Source organism: Physeter macrocephalus, chromosome 7 (genome assembly GCF_002837175.3).
Source record: "Physeter macrocephalus isolate SW-GA chromosome 7, ASM283717v5, whole genome shotgun sequence".
Taxonomy (NCBI): Eukaryota; Metazoa; Chordata; class Mammalia; order Artiodactyla; family Physeteridae; genus Physeter; species Physeter macrocephalus.
Genome location: NC_041220.1, coordinates 142,714,245 through 142,734,244, shown reverse-complemented (window position 1 = coordinate 142,734,244; position 20,000 = coordinate 142,714,245). Strand labels below are relative to the sequence as shown.

The 20,000-nt window shown below is 60.1% G+C and overlaps 1 protein-coding gene across 3 annotated transcripts in view; it reads right to left on the bottom strand.

Moving 5' to 3' along the window:
* Window positions 1-8,861, bottom strand: part of CPZ (carboxypeptidase Z) — a 24,445-nt gene extending 15,584 nt beyond the window's left edge. For 2 of the 3 annotated variants that reach the window (XM_007109257.3, XM_007109258.3), the window contains exons 1-2: window positions 8,746-8,861; window positions 2,346-2,720 (exon numbers count right to left, since the gene is read on the bottom strand). In XM_007109257.3, coding sequence (XP_007109319.2) covers window positions 2,346-2,720; window positions 8,746-8,827 — 457 coding nt within the window. In that variant the 5' untranslated portion in view covers window positions 8,828-8,861. The remainder of the gene's footprint in view (window positions 1-2,345; window positions 2,721-8,745) is intronic. The other variant, XM_007109259.4, reaches the window with a different exon arrangement.
* Between the last annotated feature and the right edge of the window lie 11,139 nt (window positions 8,862-20,000).

The window sequence follows — 20,000 nt, the reverse complement described above, 5'->3', positions numbered from 1 at the left end:
CTGACCCACACTGCACCGTGGCGGCTTGGGGGTCGGGACCCACCTGGCCCCCTCGGATGGCTCCCCGGCCAGTCCGTGTTTGTTGGTAACGAAAGTTCTCTTTATACTGCTAATCTCAACCGCTAATAACAGCCCCCAACAGATGTATACAGCAACACAGTTCCTAGCGTTACTACGAATAACAATCCTATGTAGATAGTTTGGAAATTTTACGAAACACAGAACAGTAGAGCACGAAGGAAGGGGCACACCGACAGAACCCTCAACCCAAGGAAAACCTCCGTTCAGCCGCCGCCGCCTGACTCTGGGTGTTTCTGTGTCCCGGGAGCATCAAGCTGTAATTGCAGGGGGGATGCAGGTTCCTGTTCTTTGTTTACTCAGCATCGCCGTGGAAACAGTTTCAACATCCCGTCAGGGAGGCAACGAGGCTCTGCAAGGCCCCTCACTGTCCACTATTCCACTACCCTCCTGAGGCCAAACGTTAGCTGTTATTACGCACACAACAGTGCGCATGCGGGGGGGCGGGGCGGAGAGAGAGGGAGGGGGACGGGAGGGGGCGGGAAAGAGGAAGGGAGGGGGGCGAGAGAAAAGCTTTTTCCCCAATTTTAAAGTTTTCTTAGGAGAAATGCCTGGGCTTCCAGGTCGAGGGAAGGATGTTTTTTAGCACAATCCACAGGCCAGCTGGCTGTCCCCTCCCGCCCACATAAGCCCCCCAAGGCCGGCCCCAGTGGCCCCTGCCCACCCCCTTCCCCGGGGGCTCTGCACGGAAAGACACAGGTCCCCGCAGGCTGGTCCTGGGGGGGCACTCATGGGGAATGCTTTTCCCAAGCGTCTCACTTGCCCTGTGGTTTTGTTTCTCCTCAAAATGGTTTCCGAGGGAGAAGCAAAGCGGATGGACCTGGCAATTTGGTGGCAGAATTGCCCAGAATAAACTCTCTCCAGCCCACTCTGCGGGCTCTCCCAGGGCGGGCAAGCTCAACCCCAGGGAGACGTCTGGTTTTCTTCCTCTGCTTCTCGTCCCCCACCCGGCTGCCCCCGCTGTCCACGCTTCCTGCGACCTCACGTGCAGATGGCTCCTGTCTGCCGGCAAGGTGCCACCCGTGGGCCACCGCATCGCACAGAAGCTGCAGGTGGACGGAACCCCCCAGCGCCCCAGATTCAGCTCCAGGATCAGCCCTGAGCCCCGCACAGCCGGCGAGCAGCAGAGCTGCAACCCAGGGCTCACTGGAGGCCAGCCCAAGGCACCTCTGTGTCCCCCACCCCCACCATCCTCATTGTCCCAGCCGGGAGCCACGGACACAGCAGGTGCCCGAGAGCTGTTTGGTGAAAGGACAGGCGGCTCCATCCATCAGTGACTGGCCTGGCTCACACCAGCTCCACCGGGCAGGAGCCGGCCGCCTGCCGCCACTGGCCTTCCCAGAGCCTCCACTTTGCCATCTGTAAAATGGTTACACCGATATTCAGGGTCGTTGTGGGGTTTTCATGAGACGGTATGTGTGTGGCACTTGGCCCCAGATCACGTGAAGCTCCCCGTGAGCTCCCTGACATGAGCACGTGAGAAGCCAGAAACCGATGCCATTCTGCACGGCCCAGTGTCACCCACTGGCCACATGCGGCTATTTGCATCTAAGCTCAAATTCATTAAAATCTAATCAAACCAAAATTTAGATCCTTAGTCACACTCGGGAGCCACGTGTGACGAGCGGCTGCCGATTGGGGTGGCGGTGGCACAGAGGGTTCTATTAGTGGGGCTGCTGTGGGTTCCACTGTGCACTGGAGCTATCCCTTCTCACCCAGTCTGGAAGCCCAGCCAGGGGGTAGGGAGGCCTGCAGAGGCACTTGGCCTGCACGCCCCGCCCCCTCCAGCATCTCTGCCAAGCGGGGCCCCAGGAGCTCCTTGCACACCCCCCAAGACGGGGGGCTCACCACCACCCAGGGCCGCCCATTCCACCTCCACTGGTTTGTCCACACGAGAAACCAGAGCCCACCTCTGCAGCCCCTCTTCCCCTCTCCCCTGGGGCTCCACGGACCCCACTGTGAGGAGCCTGGCTGCCACTCCCGGCCACTATTCTACGTGTGATCTTTCAGGACTGACCACAGGCATCACCAGCCTTCGCCGGGCAGGCCTCACGGGGGGACAGGCCCTCCTCACAACAGTGCCCTCTGTTCTCTGATGGTGGCGGAGGGGTGCCGTCGAGGACCCACACATCTCTGCCCTCCCAGCCGGGCACCTGCATCCAGGGCCTCCTTGTCGGCGCCCTGGCCCAGGCACTTCCCGCCCCACGTGTGTCCTGTCCGCCCGCCCGACCCCCAGCTGCTCACCACCACAGGACTCCAGAGCCCACCTCGCAGCTTCTCTAGGGGGTTGTAGCAGCCTTCCTCCTGGCCCACGAAGTAGTGGCCGCAGTCAAGGAAGTAGGGCCACGCCATGTCGATGGCGTCGAAGGCGGGCTGGCAGGCGTCCCGTAGCGCCTCGCAGACGTGCCGGCAGGGCCTGCGCACGCGGCCGCCCTCACACCGTGGCACCAGCACAGCACAGCCCAGCAGACGCAGGTCCGGGTTGCACTGGCCCTCCAGGAGGTGGTGCAGGACGCTCAGCAGGATGTACTCGGAGCTGGACTCCACCGCCACCCGGGACCGGTGCTCCAGCAGCGTGGGGAAGGTCGTCTGGTTGTAGGAGGCGTCGCTGCAGGTCTGGAGCTGCAGGTCCACGCACGTAGCTGGGGGAGGCGGGGTCACCACGTCACTCCCTCCCACGATGGCCCACCCAGACGCCCATTAAGGGCCTGCTCTGCCCAAGCCGACCCCGCTCAGGGCCGGGGCCTACGGGATGGGCCCCTGCAGCGTGGCAGGGAGAGGCCAGGGCCTGTGGGAGGACCAGAGACGGCTCCCAGGGCTCACTGGTGAGAGAGCAGGGCAGGCTGCTCTGGGTCTCAGCTTCCACGTCTGCCAAAGGGGTGCAGGAAGGCCACCCTGGCTGAGGGTCTGCCACGTTAGGGCATGTCATTGACTTCTGTATGGGGAAAATATTGTCCTACTTTTAAAAAAATCTAGTCCGTCCACTTAGAATATACCAGATGCCTAAATGTGACAGGAGGAGCATTGAGGAAACGTCTGCTTCTCAGCACCTCTGATAGATCAGACCCCACGTCATCTCCAAAATCATCCCGAGATCAGAATTCCCTTCCTCGTTTTGCAAAGGAGGAACTCGGGGCCAGAGAGGGAAGGGGCTTGTCCCAGCCCTGGACTCAGCAGGTGCGGGGCACAGAACTGGGAACACACAGGATAAAGAGCCAATGCAGCGGGTGTGTGCACACCTCACGATCGGAACCCAGCCCGCTTAGATCCCGCCTTGGGGGGGGAGGGGGGAGGGGGGAGGGGAATGTGAGGACCCTCTGCAGGAGCCTCTGGGGCAGTCAGGGTCGGGAGCCCAGCTGCGCGGAGGAAAGGGCCTCCTTGTCTCCTTTTGTCTCATTTCTAGCTGTTTAAAATGGGTCTGGATTTAATCGATGGGCCTCCTTATTCATCACCCACTTTAGAACGGTGGGTTCCACCCCCTAAAACGCTTTGATAGTGTGAAGGGTCTGCATCACCCCTACAAAACAAAACCGGGAAGTCCGTGTACCATACCGCTGTCCGCGGCTGCGCCCTGGGGCATCCGCCTGGGGAGAGAAAGGGCGGTGCTATCAGGGGAGCGGACCCCTGCCCATCACAAAGGCGCTGCTCCTTCTCACTGGGTCCTGGCCAGGACCCCAGCCCCCTGCCCACCCTCCCCTTCACAGCCACCCTCTGAGGTCCACGTGGCCGTCCTCCCGCATTTCACAGGAGGGGAGACTGAGTCTCGAAGAGGCCACACGACTCCCGTAACGGAAGACAGCCAGGACGAAAGAGCCCTGGCTCAGAGTGTTGGCCGAGCGCCGTGGTGTGAATACTTCCACTGTGGCCAGTTTCAGCTTCCCGTAGCTGAACTAGTTCTCACCAAATTCCCAAATATTTAACAAGCAGCCCTCAGGGGCTGCACCCCACCAGTGACTCTCACCCCACGTCATTCCAGGTTCCCCCAAGAGTCAGGCAGGCAGAGGCCATCTCCCCTCCAGAACACTCTGCAGTGCGCCGTCTCCCGTTTCCCGAGAAGAAGACCAACGCGTGAACTGTCCTTGGCATTGTGGGCTTCAAGGGTCCTCCCCGAGGCCCAGACACATGGACCCAACAGTGAGACCCCTGGGAAGGTCACTAAGACCAACCTCCACCAACACTACCTGCCAGGTTCCCCATCAGAGGCAGGTCCCAAGTGCTCTGTGAGAGCTGAGAGGAAAAAACTGGCTCCAAGAGACGGAAATCAGACTTAAAGCTCAGCTGGTGCAGGGGTCCTGGGAGGGGGAGGGCAGGCTGGGTGGCGGAGCAGCAGGAAACAAGAAAGCGTTGGTGGCGGGGAGGGCACTTCCCTGGTGGCGCAGCGGTTAACACTCCGAGCTCCCAATGCACGGGGCCCGGGTTCGATCCCTGATCAGGGAACTAGATCCCACACGCATGCCGCAACTAAGAGTTCACATGCCACAACTAAGGAGCCCGGCTGCCGCAACTAAGACCAGGGGCAAATAAGTAAGTAAATAAACAAACAAACAAAAAGAAAGCGGGAAGTGGGTGCAGGGGGAGCCCAGGAGGAGCAGGGTAAGGAGGCTAGGACCAGAGGGAAAGGCTGTTTCTAACCCCGTAACCGCATCGAGAACTAGACCTCCTGGACCACAGCAAGGGTGGGAGCTGCTTCTAGGGATTCGCCTTAAGATCTGGGGGTCGTGGAAACCTGCCTGAGCACGTGTCAGTCCCCGGGGGCGGCGACGCGGCGGGAGCCAGGCAGCCCCCCGTGAGGACCTCTGCACACGGCTCCCCCACCGTGGACTAGGCGGCCACAGTCCCTGACCCCTCGGGCCAGCTCTCGGCGCTCTCATGGGATGGAGACGTTCAGGGTGCCCTCTCACCACCCGGTGAGCCAAGGATTCAGGCTGTCCTAACCGGCTGGCACCACTTGGCAAAGTAACGGGCAAGAGAATAATTTTCCTAAAGTATCCAGGCAATGGAACTGCCACCCTTAATGCAACAGAGAGGGCTGCCGCGTGCCCACCGCCCGTGCCCTCGGCTACCCCGCAACGCCCGCTGGGATGAGGCTGGCGGTGAGTGAGGACACCAGGCTGTGTGAGGCACCTGCCCTCAGCCTGCAGCCTGGGAATTTCCAGGCACCCGCCCGACTCCATCACCCGACTCCACGCCTTTATGGTCTAAAGTGTCTCCAGACTTGTGCCCACTGCCCTCTGCGGAATGAGGAGGCCTGAGGGTGAAACAAAACATAAGGGAAATAAAGAAAGAACCAGAAAGCGGCCCAGGACTCAGCTTGGAACACTGTGCTGTCATCTGCTTGTCTGCGCTGATGTCGGGAGAACAGATGAAAGGACGCGACTGGAGCAGGACCCCCCGGGAGCGCCCGTGCCCAGGGCTCACACTCGGAATTCACGCTCAGCTCGACCCGCCCTCACAGCCCGCGCGAGCTCGGACCCATACGGACGCCACGGCTCAGTCAGCTCAGGAGCCCGAGGCCCCCCTAGGCGGATGGCTCCAGCCAAGGCCCCCGCCCCCTCCCTATGCCTGCAGCCACCACGCCGAGGCTGCGCCTGCCGCGTGCCCAGCCCAGAGCCGAGGGCAGCAAACCTGCAGACTGGCTCAGATTCCCGGCAGGCGCTCAGTGAGCGGAACCCCCGCTGGCTCCGGGGCCTCTGCTGGCCTCAGGCAAACGCGTGGCGGGGAGGCCGGAGCACAGTTACTCCCACGCCTGCTCCTTCAAAGCCATCAGATGCCACACGGGTCGCTTGGATTTCAGTGGATTTGACAAGGGGATCCTCCCGGTTTCACGTGGCTTCGAGCCGCCCTGAGTCACAGATGAGAAAACTGAAGTTCGGGAATTAAGCTCCTCTCTGGGCCTCAGTCTCCTCATCTGTAAAATGGGGATGATAATGAGAGCGCCCACTGTTGCTGGAGGGTCCAATGAGGTGGTGCCGAGGCCGGGGCCTGGGCCCAATAAGGACCCAACGCACAGTGGCTCGGGGTCGCCCGGGGAGAAGGAGGGACGGCCCGTTGTGACCCTCCTGCCAGACAGCGATGCCCGGTGGGGTGGGGACCAGGAACAAGACAGAGAGATGGGTGGACTCGTTTCCTGCGGCTGCCGTAACGAAGAACCACAAGTTGGAACAACAAACATTGCTCCTCTCCTGGTTCTGGAGGCCAAAAGCCCGAAATCAAGCTGCTGGCAGGCCACACCCTCCGCAGGGTCCGGGGAGGGTCCTCCTGCCTCCTCCAGCTTCCACCCCCAGCAACCCTTGGCTGCGGCCACATCACCCTGCTCTCTACCTCTGTCACCACGCGTCCTTCCTGGTGTGTCTGTGTCCAAACTTCCTTCTTCCTCTAAGGACACCAGTCATTGGATTCAGGGCGCCCCCTAAAGCAGTGCAACCTCCTCCTAATGTGACCACACCTGCAAAGACCCTGTTTCCCAATAAAGTCACAGTCACAGGTATGGGGGAAGGGCGGCTAGGACTTCAGCATATCTTTGGGGGACACAATTCAACCCATAAGGATAAGCAAGCCCCAGGGGGTGCCTTTGGGGAGCTCGGGCTGGAGGTGGCGTCAAGAGAGGACACACCATGCAGCACGGTAGCCACTAGCCAGGTGTGTCTATTGAGCACTTGAAATGCTGTGAGTCCAAATGGACACGTGTTTTAGGTGCAAAATGTCAACTTTCAGATCTAGCCCTTAAAAAAGAATGTAAAACAGTTCATTCATAATTTTTACATTGATGACAAAATACTGAAACAATGTTTCAGATATACTGGGTTAAATAAAATTTGTTATTAAAGTTAATTTCGCCTGTTTCTTGTTATCTCACTCGTGTGGCTTCTGGGAAATGTGAAATGATGTATGTAGCTGGCCTCAGTCTGTTGGGCAGCGAGCGCTGGTCCAAAGGCTGCTTTTGAGCGGCCCACACGTGACCGTTACACCTCTTGACCACAAGGTGTCAGCTTGTCTTCAACGAAGGGAGCAAGATGGACCTGGGGCTGCAGGTTTTAAAGACGAGGAACAATAATAGAATGATGTAAGAGAGGTCGGCCATCTGCCCAAGACCACACAGCAGTGTAGAGGACTCAGGATTTGAACACAGACCTGCCTGGCCCCTAGGAGCATGAAAGTTGCCTCAAACCCCAGGCTCCCCATAAAGACCTGAGGGAGGCAAGGGACAGGTGGTGGGGAAGGGTCTGGGCCCGCTCTGAGCCCTGGGACAGTGCGGACCTGGATATAGTCCTGGACATAAGAGCCTGGACCCAAGCTGCCTGGCCCTGCCCACGTCAGCGTGCGGTCCGGAAAAGGCACTGGGTTTCCACGGACCACACATGCTCATCTGTAAGGAGAAGATCCGACTGGAGGAAGGAATTATTCTAGAAACAGTCACTGATGTCACCATGGAGTGGAGGACAGAGATCCGCCCTGCCCATCCCTCCAGGTGAGGAAGGGGCAACCTGGGTCCAGAGGAGGGGGCTGCATTTCTCCCTGGAAAAAGGGGAGGTCAGGGAGAGCTTCCTGGAAGAGGGGGCTGTAATCCCTGACAAGCCTATAATTCTAGACATTTCCTGGGGCCTCAGGGGTTCACGGGAGGGTCCAGCCGTGACACCACGCAAGCTCCAGCTGCGTCCCGTGCACAGATGTGCAGGCGTGCGTGTGAACGAACACACACCCACACACCCACACCCATACACACTCTGCCTGGCCCGGGTCTTTCTGTAGCAAGTGGGGGAGGAAAAAGGTGAAGCCGGGCAGAGGAGGAGAGAAAATTCAATTTGGGCTGAGGGAGAAGAAAAGGAAAAGATGGCCCTTGGCACATTTGAGAGAGGCATTTTGCTCCTGGCACACCCACTTGGCTGGTGCCCGCAAGTTCTCAGGTATCCACAAACCTCCAGCGCTTGAGAGATTCCGAATCTGACACGCCCAGACCCCGGTGCCTCAGGGGACCCCCGCCCTCCAGGGGCACAGATGTCTCTGCTGCTAAGAACCCTGAGGGCAGAGGACTGGATACACCCTCACCTTTAAACGTAAAGGGAAACCGAGGCCCACTCCAGAGCGGGAGGTGTGGTCAGGACCGGAGCCCGGGCCCCCAGCTGGCCCCCGCCTCAGCCCGGCACCCCACACTCCCAGGCGCGCCGCCCCGGGAGGGTCCCTGGCCCCCGCCACTCTCCCCCTGCCCCTGCCCCAGAATCCTACCCCCTCCTCCCCGGCCCTCTGCGCCCACTTCCGGAGATGCTGTTGTCCAGGCCCCAGAGATGGGAGGGAGGGGTCAAGAGTTTGCCCTGCCCAGAGGCCGCCCCCTTCCTGGAAGGACCGGGGACCTCGGACGACCTCTCCTCCTGCAAAGTTCTGGCACCTGCTCCCTCGGGCCCCAGCTGCAGGGCTCCCAGCCCGCTGTGCCCAGACCCAGAAGAACCCCCCGCCAGAGCACCGGGTACCTCCGCTGCCCCCGAGCTGCCTGTGCGCTCCGCGCGGGGGCCCCGGCCTGGATGCGCTCCGAGAGCCGGCTGCCCCCTCCTGGGCAGACCCCGATGCCCAAGGTCACAGCGTGCCCACTTGGGGACCGTGGGTCACGCGGGGGAAAGTTCCCGGGTCCGGGGCGCCGAGTTCCACCCCGGGGCGCGGGCGGTACGGCCTTACCCGCGGCGTCCGGGTGGGGCTCGCACCAGGGCCGGGCGGCGGCAAGGACCAGCATCGCGAAGAGCGGCGGCGAGGGCCGCATGGTGGGCGGCAGGCAGGGTGGCGGGCAGTGATGTGGCACTCGGGCCCGGGCGCAGCGCCGCTCGGGCTCCCGCCCCCCACGAGCGCGGAGTCGGGTTACAGCTCGGCGGCGCCAGGAACGCGCAGAGCGATGCGGCGGGAGGGGCCGAGGAGCGCTCAGCCCGCTTCCGGACCGGCGCTCCGCCCCGAGGGGTGGGTGGCCGCCTTGGGGCTCGGTTGCTGCCTCCCACCTGACCTCCAGGGGCCCTGCTGATCCTGCCTACGAAGCCTGCTTCCTGGACCCGAGGGGTCTGTGGGCAAGACGGGGTCCTGGCCCGCGCTGGACCCAACCGGCAGGGAGCCAGGCCAAATCATCCCCAGCTCTGGGCCTGGGTCCCAGGAGAGGAGTGATGGAGTGTCCCCACCTCCCCACACTGTCGCAGGCTGTGGATGCACCTGACGGGTCGGGGGTGGGGGCGACGGTCAGGTGCCAGGAAGGGCAGGCAGCTCCTCGCTGGCCTTGGGTGACTCCCCACCTCTGAGCCTGCGCCCCGGGGAGGAGCCCCCTCCTGATTTGCTCCCAGCAGGACCTGGCAGGGAGTCTGGCACCAGGGGTCCTCAGTGAAACGTGGCAGTCCCTCCCCTCAGCCCATTAAAGGAGCCACTAGAGGTCCAGGTGGTGGCATAAAGGCTCACCGGGGTGTCTCCTCCATCCCCACCCCCGCCCCCACCAGATGACAGGGCAAAAGCCACTCAGAGGCGGGCAGAGAGCCCAGCGCAGACACTGTGACTCCGGGGGGACCTGTCTACGCCTGGGGGTGCGAGAGAGCCCCTTCCCACTCCCCTCCCCGCCCCCATGCTCCTGCCCGCATCCCCAGGAGCCATCTGGGCAGGAGGCCTGAGGGGCCTGGGAGGAGGGAGGCCCAGGACCTCAGCCCCAAGGTGAGAAAAAGGTAGGTTCCTAGAGCCCCCGTCTCCTCCCAGGGTCGGGACTGCGTGGGCGTTCAGCCAACGCCTTTGAAACCCTCCCCCCACGAAGGAGCTGGACAGGTACTCGCTGTGCTGTCCAGATGTGCACACATCTGTCTGCCAGCCGCTTCTCACAGCCCCACAGCTGTGGTCCAGCCAGCGTGCACGTCTCTGTGCCCGTGCCCTGAGCCCTGGGAACGCTGCGGGCCGGACACGGAGGTCCTCAGCCCAGCCTCGTCCCCTGGGGCAGGTCCCTCCCCAGCTGCGCCGTTGGCCCAGACCATCTTTGGAGCCAGGTTCCTTTATGGGCCTCCTTCACCAACTGTCCTGGCTGGCAGGGAGGCCGGACCCTGGAGCCAGATGTCACCCAGCCCTAAGACTTGGGACGAGCCGCTTAGCGCAGAGGCTGGGGTGACGGTGACAGTACCGACTGTGGAGTCCACGCGGGAAGAGGGCTTTGACCCATCCTTGGCTCAGAGAAGGAGCTGCTCACTCTACTCACGTCACACCTCCAGAGTCTGGGGCGCCGGCCTCCGTGCTACCCTCTGTCCACGTGGACTGCAGGCTTGTCCTTCCAGGAGCCCCTGGCCTTTCTCTGGGCAGTCTCCGGGCACTTTCCTTTGACTTCCCCTCTGAGGTTTCTGGCCCACACTGGGAGTGTGAATGCAGACCCCAGTCTTCCTGAGTGGCGGCTGGTGGTGCCCGTACTGGGGGACGTGTGTTCCCTCCCCCTCCCTCACCCCCATGCGCCCACGTGGGCACAGGCGAGCCTCCTGGCTGTCCCCTCCTGCGACGGGTTCAGTTCTGAGCCTGAGCCCTTAGGTGGCCAGCTTCACGCCTCCCATCACAGCCCTCTCATCCGGTTTGTTTTTCTCTCTGAGTGGGTGCATAGCAGTAACGATACAGCTTTAAACCAGAGGCGTTTTGTCTTGGATGAAAAAGATCAGTGTTCGCTGTTGTTTTTAAAGACCCAGTGAGAAGAATTTGGTAATCGGCTCTAGGACTACCCTCTTTCCTCTCCAATGAAGTTGGAAGGAGCAACCTCTTGCGAAAGCTTTTTAGCCAAGAGGTTGATCCACCAAATCGTTCTGATCCAAATCAGATCGTTCTGATCCAAACGATCCAAATCGCCAAATCGTTCGTCGGGGGCAAGTCACAGGCAAGGTTAACCCTTTCCAAGGGCCAAATCCTCCCCCTCCACTGAACCCCTGCCTCCGAATAATGGGCCAGAGGGGTGGGGGCGGCCTGCAGGGAGACCCGCGCATCAGGATGGGGCAGATGAACCAGAAGATGCGGGGAACCTGAGTCTGCAAGCGCTCGGATGCCTGGGCCGGCGGATGAGCCCGTGCTGGCCGCTTGCAGAATAAGATGCTGGGCGGGAAGCCACACGGTGTTTCGGAAAAGCGCAGAGACTCTGCCGTTCCTTACCTGCCACTTCACCCTTCGAAGGACGCTCAGCCAGAGACTGACCTCAGCAAGGAGCTCCTGAGGACCAGGGGTGGGTGCCCAGCAGCCAGGAGCCCATAGGTAGTAGGAATCCACTCCCCGCCGGCTGGAGACGGTTTCCTGTGCGCCCCTCCTTCAGTGCCTGGCTGAAGCATCAAAGCCTCGGGGAGCCACCCCCATGCCCCCACCTCCCCAGAGGCCCCTCCCCATGCTTCCTCTGGGACAGCGCTTCGTTCAGTAAATTTACCATGTTTAATTCAAGCATGAGGGCTGTCCAGACACAGGCTCGGTGCCGCCCCTGCCGGGCACTGGAGAGACGTCCTCCTCTCACGCAGCCCTTGCCTGGAGTTGCCAACAAGGCAGCTGGCAGCCACCCCCTGTGCAGAGGCGAGTCGTTCCCGCCCTGTGGGTTGCAGGTCCTCTAAGCATCGGAGAGGAGCCAGGGACCCTCCCCAGAAGAGCATGTGCTGTGCTGGGTGCCGCTGGCTTGAGCACTGGGAAAGCACGAGCTTTGCAGGAGAACCAAGCGCCCCTCCCGGCACACGTGGTGCAGGGTCTATTCGGGGTCATCCTGGAGGCCCCTCCTGGTCACAGACAGCTGGCTTCGGGCTAATGCAAAGGCAGCTTTTTCTCCTTCCCAGAGAAATGAGAGACTCTTTGAATAAAGTGTTTATTGATTCACAGAGTTCTTGGGACACAACACCGTTTTGCAATACATTTAAGTGCACATGAGAAGTATCTTTCAGGACTTCCCTGGTGGTGCAGTGGTTAAGAATCCGCCTGCCAAGGCAGGGGACACGGGTTCGCGCCCTGCATCGGGAAGATCCCACATGCCGCAGAGCATCTAAGCCCGTGCGCCACAACTACTGAGCCTGCGCTCTAGAGCCCGTGAGCCACAACTACTGAAGCCCGCGCGCCTAGAGCCCGTGCTCTGCAACAAGAGAAGCCACGGCCATGAGAAGCCCGCGCACCGCAACGAAGAGCAGCCCCCGCTCACCGCCACTAGAGGAAGCCCGCGTGCAGCAACGAAGACCCAACGCAGCCAATAAACAAATAAATAAATTTATAAAGAAAAAAAAGAAAGACAACACGGTGAGTAAGCCACATCAGCTGAGAGAGAGAATGTTCTAGAACGCCCAGCACGGACACAGCTAACAGCACTCCCCCGGGAGGGACCTGTCCCTGAGCGGTCTTCTAGAAAATTCCATGGGGCTTCAGGGAAGGCAAAATAGGGAGAGGAACAGCCACCACCTCTAAGTGTTGTCTCTTTCCAACCGTGGCATTTTCAGCAGGATAGGATGCACCCATTTCCTCAAGTGGATTTAAGGCTCTAAGAGTGGATTTTCACATTGCAAGCCTGTGCATGGGGGTGGCACGGGGCCCAGCCCCGCCGGCTGGCACGCTTCTCCCACCCTGGGGATGTTCCCAGGAAGGAGAAGCGGATTCGACCTGCAGATTCATGGCCTGGCTCTGAAGTCACAGACCAGGGGACCACGCTCTCCTTTGCAAGAACTGGGGGTGCCCGGGAGAGGCCCGTGGGCTCTGGGTCCACATGCCTCCTGTGAATGAGGGCAGCGAAGCCCTCCGCCGCCTCGTATCTGCAGCCTACCGCCCAGGGCTGGAGTGATGGCTTTCACTGAACTGCCTGAGTAGTTTATTTTTTCACTGCTTCCTGACCCCGTATCTACAGCTATTATTCGCTCAAGTAATTTGCTTTATTTGAATGGCACCTTATATTTTATGAGCACTTAAAAATATCCTGCCCCGGGCTCTGCAGGGGATGGCACGGGGCCGGGAGGAAGGAGACGGTGCCGAACATGATTGAAGAAGGAGTCGAATCCATTCATGCATTCATTCCTTCACTCACTCGCCTGTACAACCTCCCTCTGCTGAGGGCAGAGACGTCTATGCTGGGCGCCATTCTCTCTTTGAACTGTGAAATATGACAGACGTGCACGCGATTCCCGGACCCTGTGCCCTGGGTCCATTTGGCAACAAGGACAGCGGGTGGCCCTAGCCGGGAGCGTTCCCCCGGATGGACCACTAGACAGGATGATGTCACTCAAGGGAAGCCCCACCCTCTCTGGGCTCCAGGGCTGAGGAGAGTGGCCGCAGTGGGGGAGAGAGGCCCCCAGCCTCCCGGCCACTGACCCCTGGACTCCTGGGCTCTACCCGCTGCTGTTACTCTCTTGACCTTCTCATGACCGTCATCAAGAGGCCCAGCGGTGGCCTTGGGAGATGGGGACGGGGTCCACGTGCTGTTATGTCCTCATCAGAAAAGGCTGGGACACAGACACTCTATATGTCCTTCCCCCGTCAAGATTCTGATCCTTTGGAGGAAATAGGCCAACGAAAGGCAGACGGGGTGCAGGTGTGCCAATGAGTGCAGCGCCCGCGGGTCACGATTAGCGGAAGTGGAGCAAAGGGAGCCCACGGCGAGATTTCTCAGGGGAGCCGCCCCTGCCCGCACTGGAGCACCCCATCCTGACCACAGGTGGTCGGATGCGAGGAGTGGGAGCCCCAAACTAGACCCCCCACAGAATTTAACTCCCTAACCTGGACGGTTCTGAGAGGCACGCGGGGCAATGTTAACAACTGGGCTGGAACAACAGGTGCTACCCTGGGCCACCCCAGCAGACCCCAAGCGAGTGTAGTCACCCTACCCGTAACGACAGCTGTCACTTACAGGAGGCCCACCGTGTACCTGGCCTGCGGACCCATCACCTTGAAGCATCACAACAAGCTCAGAAAGGAGGTGGGGAAACGGGCTCAGAGAGGGCAAGCCACTGTCCAAGGGCCACCCCGCAGCCACAAGCCCAAGCCTGGAGCTGAAACGACCCCCACCATGACAAAGTGAGCACTGATGGTGACAAAGGGCACCAGCCCCACCAGCCTGCTGGGCAACTGAGCAGGTAGTTCGGCAGCAGTGACCACGCCCACGCAAGCGCACCTGTGCTCTAGAGATCTGGAAGTTTCTGGACCCACAGAACCACAGGGGGGTACAGATGGCAGCCCTGATGCTTCCTGGCTGAGTGGCTCTGGGCCTCAGGTACAGGCGTCCAGGGAGCGAGTCTGGGAGCAGCACAGCACGTTAGTGTTCGGAAAGCGTTGCCTGGCTCGAGCTGCTGAAACTCAGGCTTTATGTCCTAAACACAGGCACACGCGCACACACACACAGATGTGTACCCGTGCACCTGCACACGGGTGCGTACACACACACGCGCACATGTGGGCACACGCAGACGTGATCCTGGGTCAGGTAAACCGCTGGCTCGTGGAGAACACCACCCTTCCTTCCGTCTACGAGGGCTCACATGCAGTTTCCCCAAACCAGAGTCCTTGCCGGGTTTCATGTGGGGAAGCATGGTGCCTGTGATCCAGGAGAAACCCACACCACGTGCCTGAGCCAGACGGGGTCAGTGGCCGAGAGTCACGTGACTCGGGTCCCGAGCGCTGGTTCTCAGCAGGAGCGTGACAGGGAGGAGAGAGCCCGCTCCGGCCAGCGGAGACGCTCAGGGACGCCCCTCCTCAGCCTGTGGGGAATGTATACCTCCTCCCACACAAACCAAATGGCCTGAGGAGACAGACAGCCTGACCTCACAGTGTGTCCTAGAGCCCCAGGAGAACCTTGTGTGAACAAAGCCGGGCGCCTGGACCCGCGCCCCGTGCCTGCTTTCTGCCCTGGGCTGTGGCCTGGGCCATGGGTGACCCAGTCCCGTGAGGCTGAGGGCCATCAGCTCCTCCCGGGGGCAGTGAGGACCACCCAGGGTGTCTGACCACAGCAGGGCCCTGGCCACGGAGTGAGAATCCCAAGAACGCAGACCCACGCTGCCCTCATCACAGGACCTTGACGGTGGTACCCAGAAGGCCCTTGACACGGGCTCTTTCCCAATCTCCTGCAAGCTCCAGGCCAGGGTGTCCAGGGAAAGGGATGGGAGGAGGAGCAAAGAGACCACTCACCCAGGGGTGACAATCCTGAGGCCCCAGCCTGGCCCTCCACCCAGGGTGCCTGCAACCCATGCCCAGGGGATGCTGAGCTTCAGGCTTCGATGGCCCCCAGTTTGCCTAACTGATTATGAAAACTTCCTAGGATGAGAAAGAGCCAGGTGCTGGCTCAGACGTGCTGACTGGGCCCGGCTCCGTCTCCCTGGGTGGGCCAGTCTCTTCGTTTAAAGCACAGGAAGTGGGGCTGCGGACATCCCAGTCCCAGCGCCTTTGACAGGAGCTGAGATGAGGCCCCTGGTGCCTCAGGTGTTGAGGAGGGGCCTGTGGATGCTGGCTTCCCTCCAGGTCCGCGGCTGGAAGACCTCGGAGGCCGACTGAGCCGGAGCCCACCCCGCCCAGCAGTTCCCAGGACAGGGGCCTGACAGCCAAGACCCATCTAGTCACAACACATGGGGCAAAGCAGGTGATGAAGGACCCGCTGAAGATGCCGGTCTTCCTGGCAGCCCCGGGCAGCGCTGCTTCTGCTGCAGGGAGAGGAGAGGCCAGCAGTCAGGGCGCCCAGGAGGGCAGGGGACAGAGCTGCGTCCAGAGCCAAGAGCCGAACCAGGCAGGTTCAAGGGGACATTCAGGCCCAAGGGATACAGAGGGACAGAACAAGAGAGAGAAGGAGCAACGGAGAGCTGGGTTTCTTTTGTACAGGTGAAGTCGTGGAGGCATAGGCAGGCAGAAGGAGGGAGGGGACAGTCTTTTCCCCCTTTCCCCGTTCTAAGCCCCTCCCCCACCCTCCCCCGGCGCTTCGTTCCGCTCAGCGCAGAGAGAGCTAAGATCCGCTCAGGGGGGAGCAGGCTGGACCCTCGTGAGGAGAGGCCACCTGGGCCTGCGGGGACATGGGGAGGGGGCAGCGTGGGGCAGGGGCTGCGGGAGCTCCGTGCACAGGTGGGAGAAGGCAACACTTAGCAGCGACGCCAGCTGCAGAGTCAGTGGGCACGTGCGTGCCAAGTCGTGAGCCGACGGACCCCGGCAGATCCTCCCCAAGACTCGAGTCCCCAGGTCGGGCAAAGGCACAGGGTCAGCAGGACAGAAATGGGGAGGGCTCCGACCCACACCCACCTGCCCCAGGATGGGCGTGGCCGCCGCGCCTACATCAGGGCGGGGGCAACCCGCCCCCATGGCACAGACCTCACAGCTTGGTGCAAAATGTCCTGTCTGCTGCAACACATGTTCCACGGGGACATGAGAAACGCCCATGCCTTTGGGTGTGTGGACACACGGAGGAGTGTATAAACAAGCCAACATGGAAGCTCATGAGCAGCGCGCAGGGGAAGCCCTCGAGTGCGACGCCTGAGCAGGCGACCGAGCCCGCAGGGTCCTCTGAGCCACCTGCCAGGGGAGTGCAGGAGCTCGGATGCGGCCTCCGGGGCTGGGGGTGGTGTGGGGTCAGCTACCTGCGTGGTGACCACGTCGCTGAGCTGAAAGGGGCCTAGTGTCGTCCGCAGCACCTTGAGCGGCTGGTGTGGAGCAGGGAGGCCAAGGCCCCCGAAGCGCCCGCGCAGCGAGCAGGACGCGAAGGCGCCGGTAGCCGAGCCACCAGCAGACGCGCGGTGAGCTCGAAAGCCAGCGACCCTCCCCACCAGTAGGCCAGCAGCAGGTGCGTGTCGCGCGGTCGCAGGCTCAGGGCGTAGGGCGCAGCGCAGCGGGAAACCCACCGCCAGCCTTGGAAGCCGAGAAAGTGTCCCGGAAGCCGACGGGCCCGGCCCCTGCGGCGACCGCCCGCGCAGCACGCCGAGCAGCGTGAAGCGCACGTCCGGCGCCGGCAGCAGCCCGGGGCCCAGGGACAGCTTCACCGGGCAGACGCCTGAGGTGCGCGCGCAGCTGGCTCCGTAGGCTCAGAGCAGCAGCGGCGCGCTGGACAGCGGCGACACGGCCAACCCCAGCGCCACCAGCACCGCCTCTCCCCGGCCCGTGGCGCTAGCGATTCGCCAGGCACCCAGCCGCGGCGTGGGACAGACCGGTGCGAGCGGGGGAACGCGCGGCGGGGCAGCGGGCGCGCCCGCGGAGTCCGAGGATCCGGAGCCGGCGGGCAGGCCCGCAGCGGCGCTCAGAGCCGCGGCAAAGCGCAGGGCCCCAGGGCACTGACCAAGGCGCTGCGCTGCGGAGCGGGGCGCCTCCCGGGAGGGCGGAGCGCGGACACCGCCGCCGAGGCCACCCCCCGCGGCGCTGTCCAGGGTGCTGAACGCGCTCGCCGTGCCCGCGCCCGGCGCAGATCTGCCCCTGGCACCGTCTAGCCCCTGAGGCTAGGCAGGAGGGCGCAGGGTGTGGGGGACCCAGAGGTCTGATGGCTGTTGCTTTGCCTTTACTTCCCTTCTCGTGGAGTGGCGGGAGGGGGCTCTGCGCCCCTCAGTTCCGGACCAGGTTGGTCCGTGCAGTGGTCACACCTTCACGGGTGACTCACGCACAGTTGAAATGCTGACCAACCAGTGAGCTCCTCCTCCAATGCCTCTCACCGTGCGCCTCACCCTCCTCTTCGCTGGCGCCAAACCGCTGTGGTTTGTGGGGGGCTCTGAGTAGGGAGACTGAGGGGGCAGGGAACTGTGCAGCGCAGGCAGAGGGTGTTACAAGGAGGGAACTAGAGAGGGAAAGCACGCCCTGGCTGGGTCACGTTCCCCTTCCCCAACCCCCAGCTCAGGGTCAGCGACTGGATCCATGCTTGTTGAACCAAGAAGCATGGCAAGAAGTGGAAACAGGGTTGGAAGAGGGGTGAGGGGAGGAGGGGGAGGAGGAAGGAAAGGTAAAGAGGAGAGCAGGACATCAGGAGATGGAGGGGGAAAGGAAGAGAAACACAGAGAGACAGAAAGAAAGGCTGAAAACTTGGGAGGGGCTGCTCCCAGCGTCCTACAGTCTGGAAGCACCTTTGGAGCTGGAGCTCTGCTGCACCACATGGCTCCTGGAGCCTCTAGGAGAGGGTCTCTCTCCCTCCCCACCTCCCCTGACCCCTCTCGGCTTCCGAACCTAGTCACTCTGTGGGAATCTTCCAATCCTTTCAATGGCCAGATGGCAGGACAAGGATGAGGGGAAGGCACTTGGAAGCCACTGGTTCCAGGAACCTTCTTGGCATCTTCTCTGCAGTGGCAGCCCTGACATAAGAGCCAGAAAACAAACCTTCATCCCAGCTTTCCCCACTCCTTCCTACCCACCCTCACCCGGAGGCTCTGCCAGCCTAGCCCTTTCTGAAGAACAAAGTGTGGCTAGTAGGGAGTCTCCCTAGTGCCAGTGCTCTAAGGCCTGGATAGAGGGCAGGGGACTGGAGGAAGCAGCAGGACGGACTGGCCCCATCACCTGCCACGTGGCCTCGGGCAAGTCACTTGACCTCCTGGGCCTCCTTTTCTCATCTGTGTGATGGATATTAATAGCTAGTAATTGCATCTTCCTTGTGTGGCTGCTATTAGGATTAAACTAACTTATATGCATAAAGGGCTTAGAGCAGTGTCCGGCACACCACACTGAGCACTCAGAGAAGTGTCAGCCTCTATTATGATTCCCACCTTATAGCTGGGGAAAGGAAGACTCAGGTAACTTAAGTGTCTTTTCCAAGGCTCCATAACTAGAAACCAGGAGTGCTGGGAATCACTCTGGCTCCAACCCCAATGTCCTTATCCCTACGCAGAGAGGCCATCAAACCAGCTCCAAGCCCAGTCTCCTTCCATTAAATGCAGCAGCTTCCTCTTGCCGCCTCCTCCCTGCCAATCTGCTTTCAAATCCAAGAGAAATTTTCACCCAATCAGACCTTGCATGAAACCAGAACAGCAATCAAACACATGGAGGCTAAACATTGCACTGCTAAATAAGCAAGAGATCACTGAAGAAATCAAAGAAGAAATTTTTAAAATACCTAGAAACAAATGGCAACAAAAACATGATAATGCAAAACCTATGGGATGCAGCAAAAGCAGTTCTAAGAGGGAAGTTTATAGCAATTCAGTCTCACCTCAAGACACAAGAAAAGGGCTTCCCTCGTGACGCAGTGGTTAAGAACCTGCCTGCCAATGCAGGGGACATGGGTTCGAGCTCTGGTCTGGGAAGATCCCACATGCAGCGGGCCACCGCAATGAGAAGCCCACGCACCACAACGAAGAGTAACCTCCACTCACTGTAACTAGGAAAGCCAGCGTGCAGCAACGAAGACCCAATGCAGCCAAAAGTAAATAAATAAATAAATAAATAAATATTTTTTTAAAAGGAACAAGAAAAATCTCAAATAAAAATCTACTCTTACACCTAAAGCAACTAGAAAAAGAAGAGCAAAGAACACCCAAAGTTAGTAGAAGGAAAGAAATCATAAAGATCAGAGCAGAAAGAAATGAAATAGAAATGAAAAAAACAGTAGCAAAGATCAATAAAACTAAAAGTTGGTTCTTCAAGAAAATAAACAAAATTGATAAACCTTTAGCCAGACTCATCAAGAAAAAAAAGGGAGAGGACTCAAATCAATAAAATTATAAATGAAAAAGGAGAGATTACAACTGACACTGCAGAAATACAAAGGATCATAAGAGACTACTACAAACAACTATATGCCAGTAAAATGGACAGCCTGGAAGAAATGGACAAATTATTGGAAAGGTACAACTTTCCAAGACTGAACCAGGAAGAATTAGAAAATATAAACAGACCAATCACAGGTAATGAAATTGAAACTGCAACTAAAAATCTTCCAACAAACAAAAGTCCAGGACCAGGTGGCTTCACAGGAGAATTCTATCAAACATTTAGAGAAGAGCTAACACCCATCCTTCTCAAACTCTTCCAAAAGATTTCAGGGGAGGAACACTCCCAAA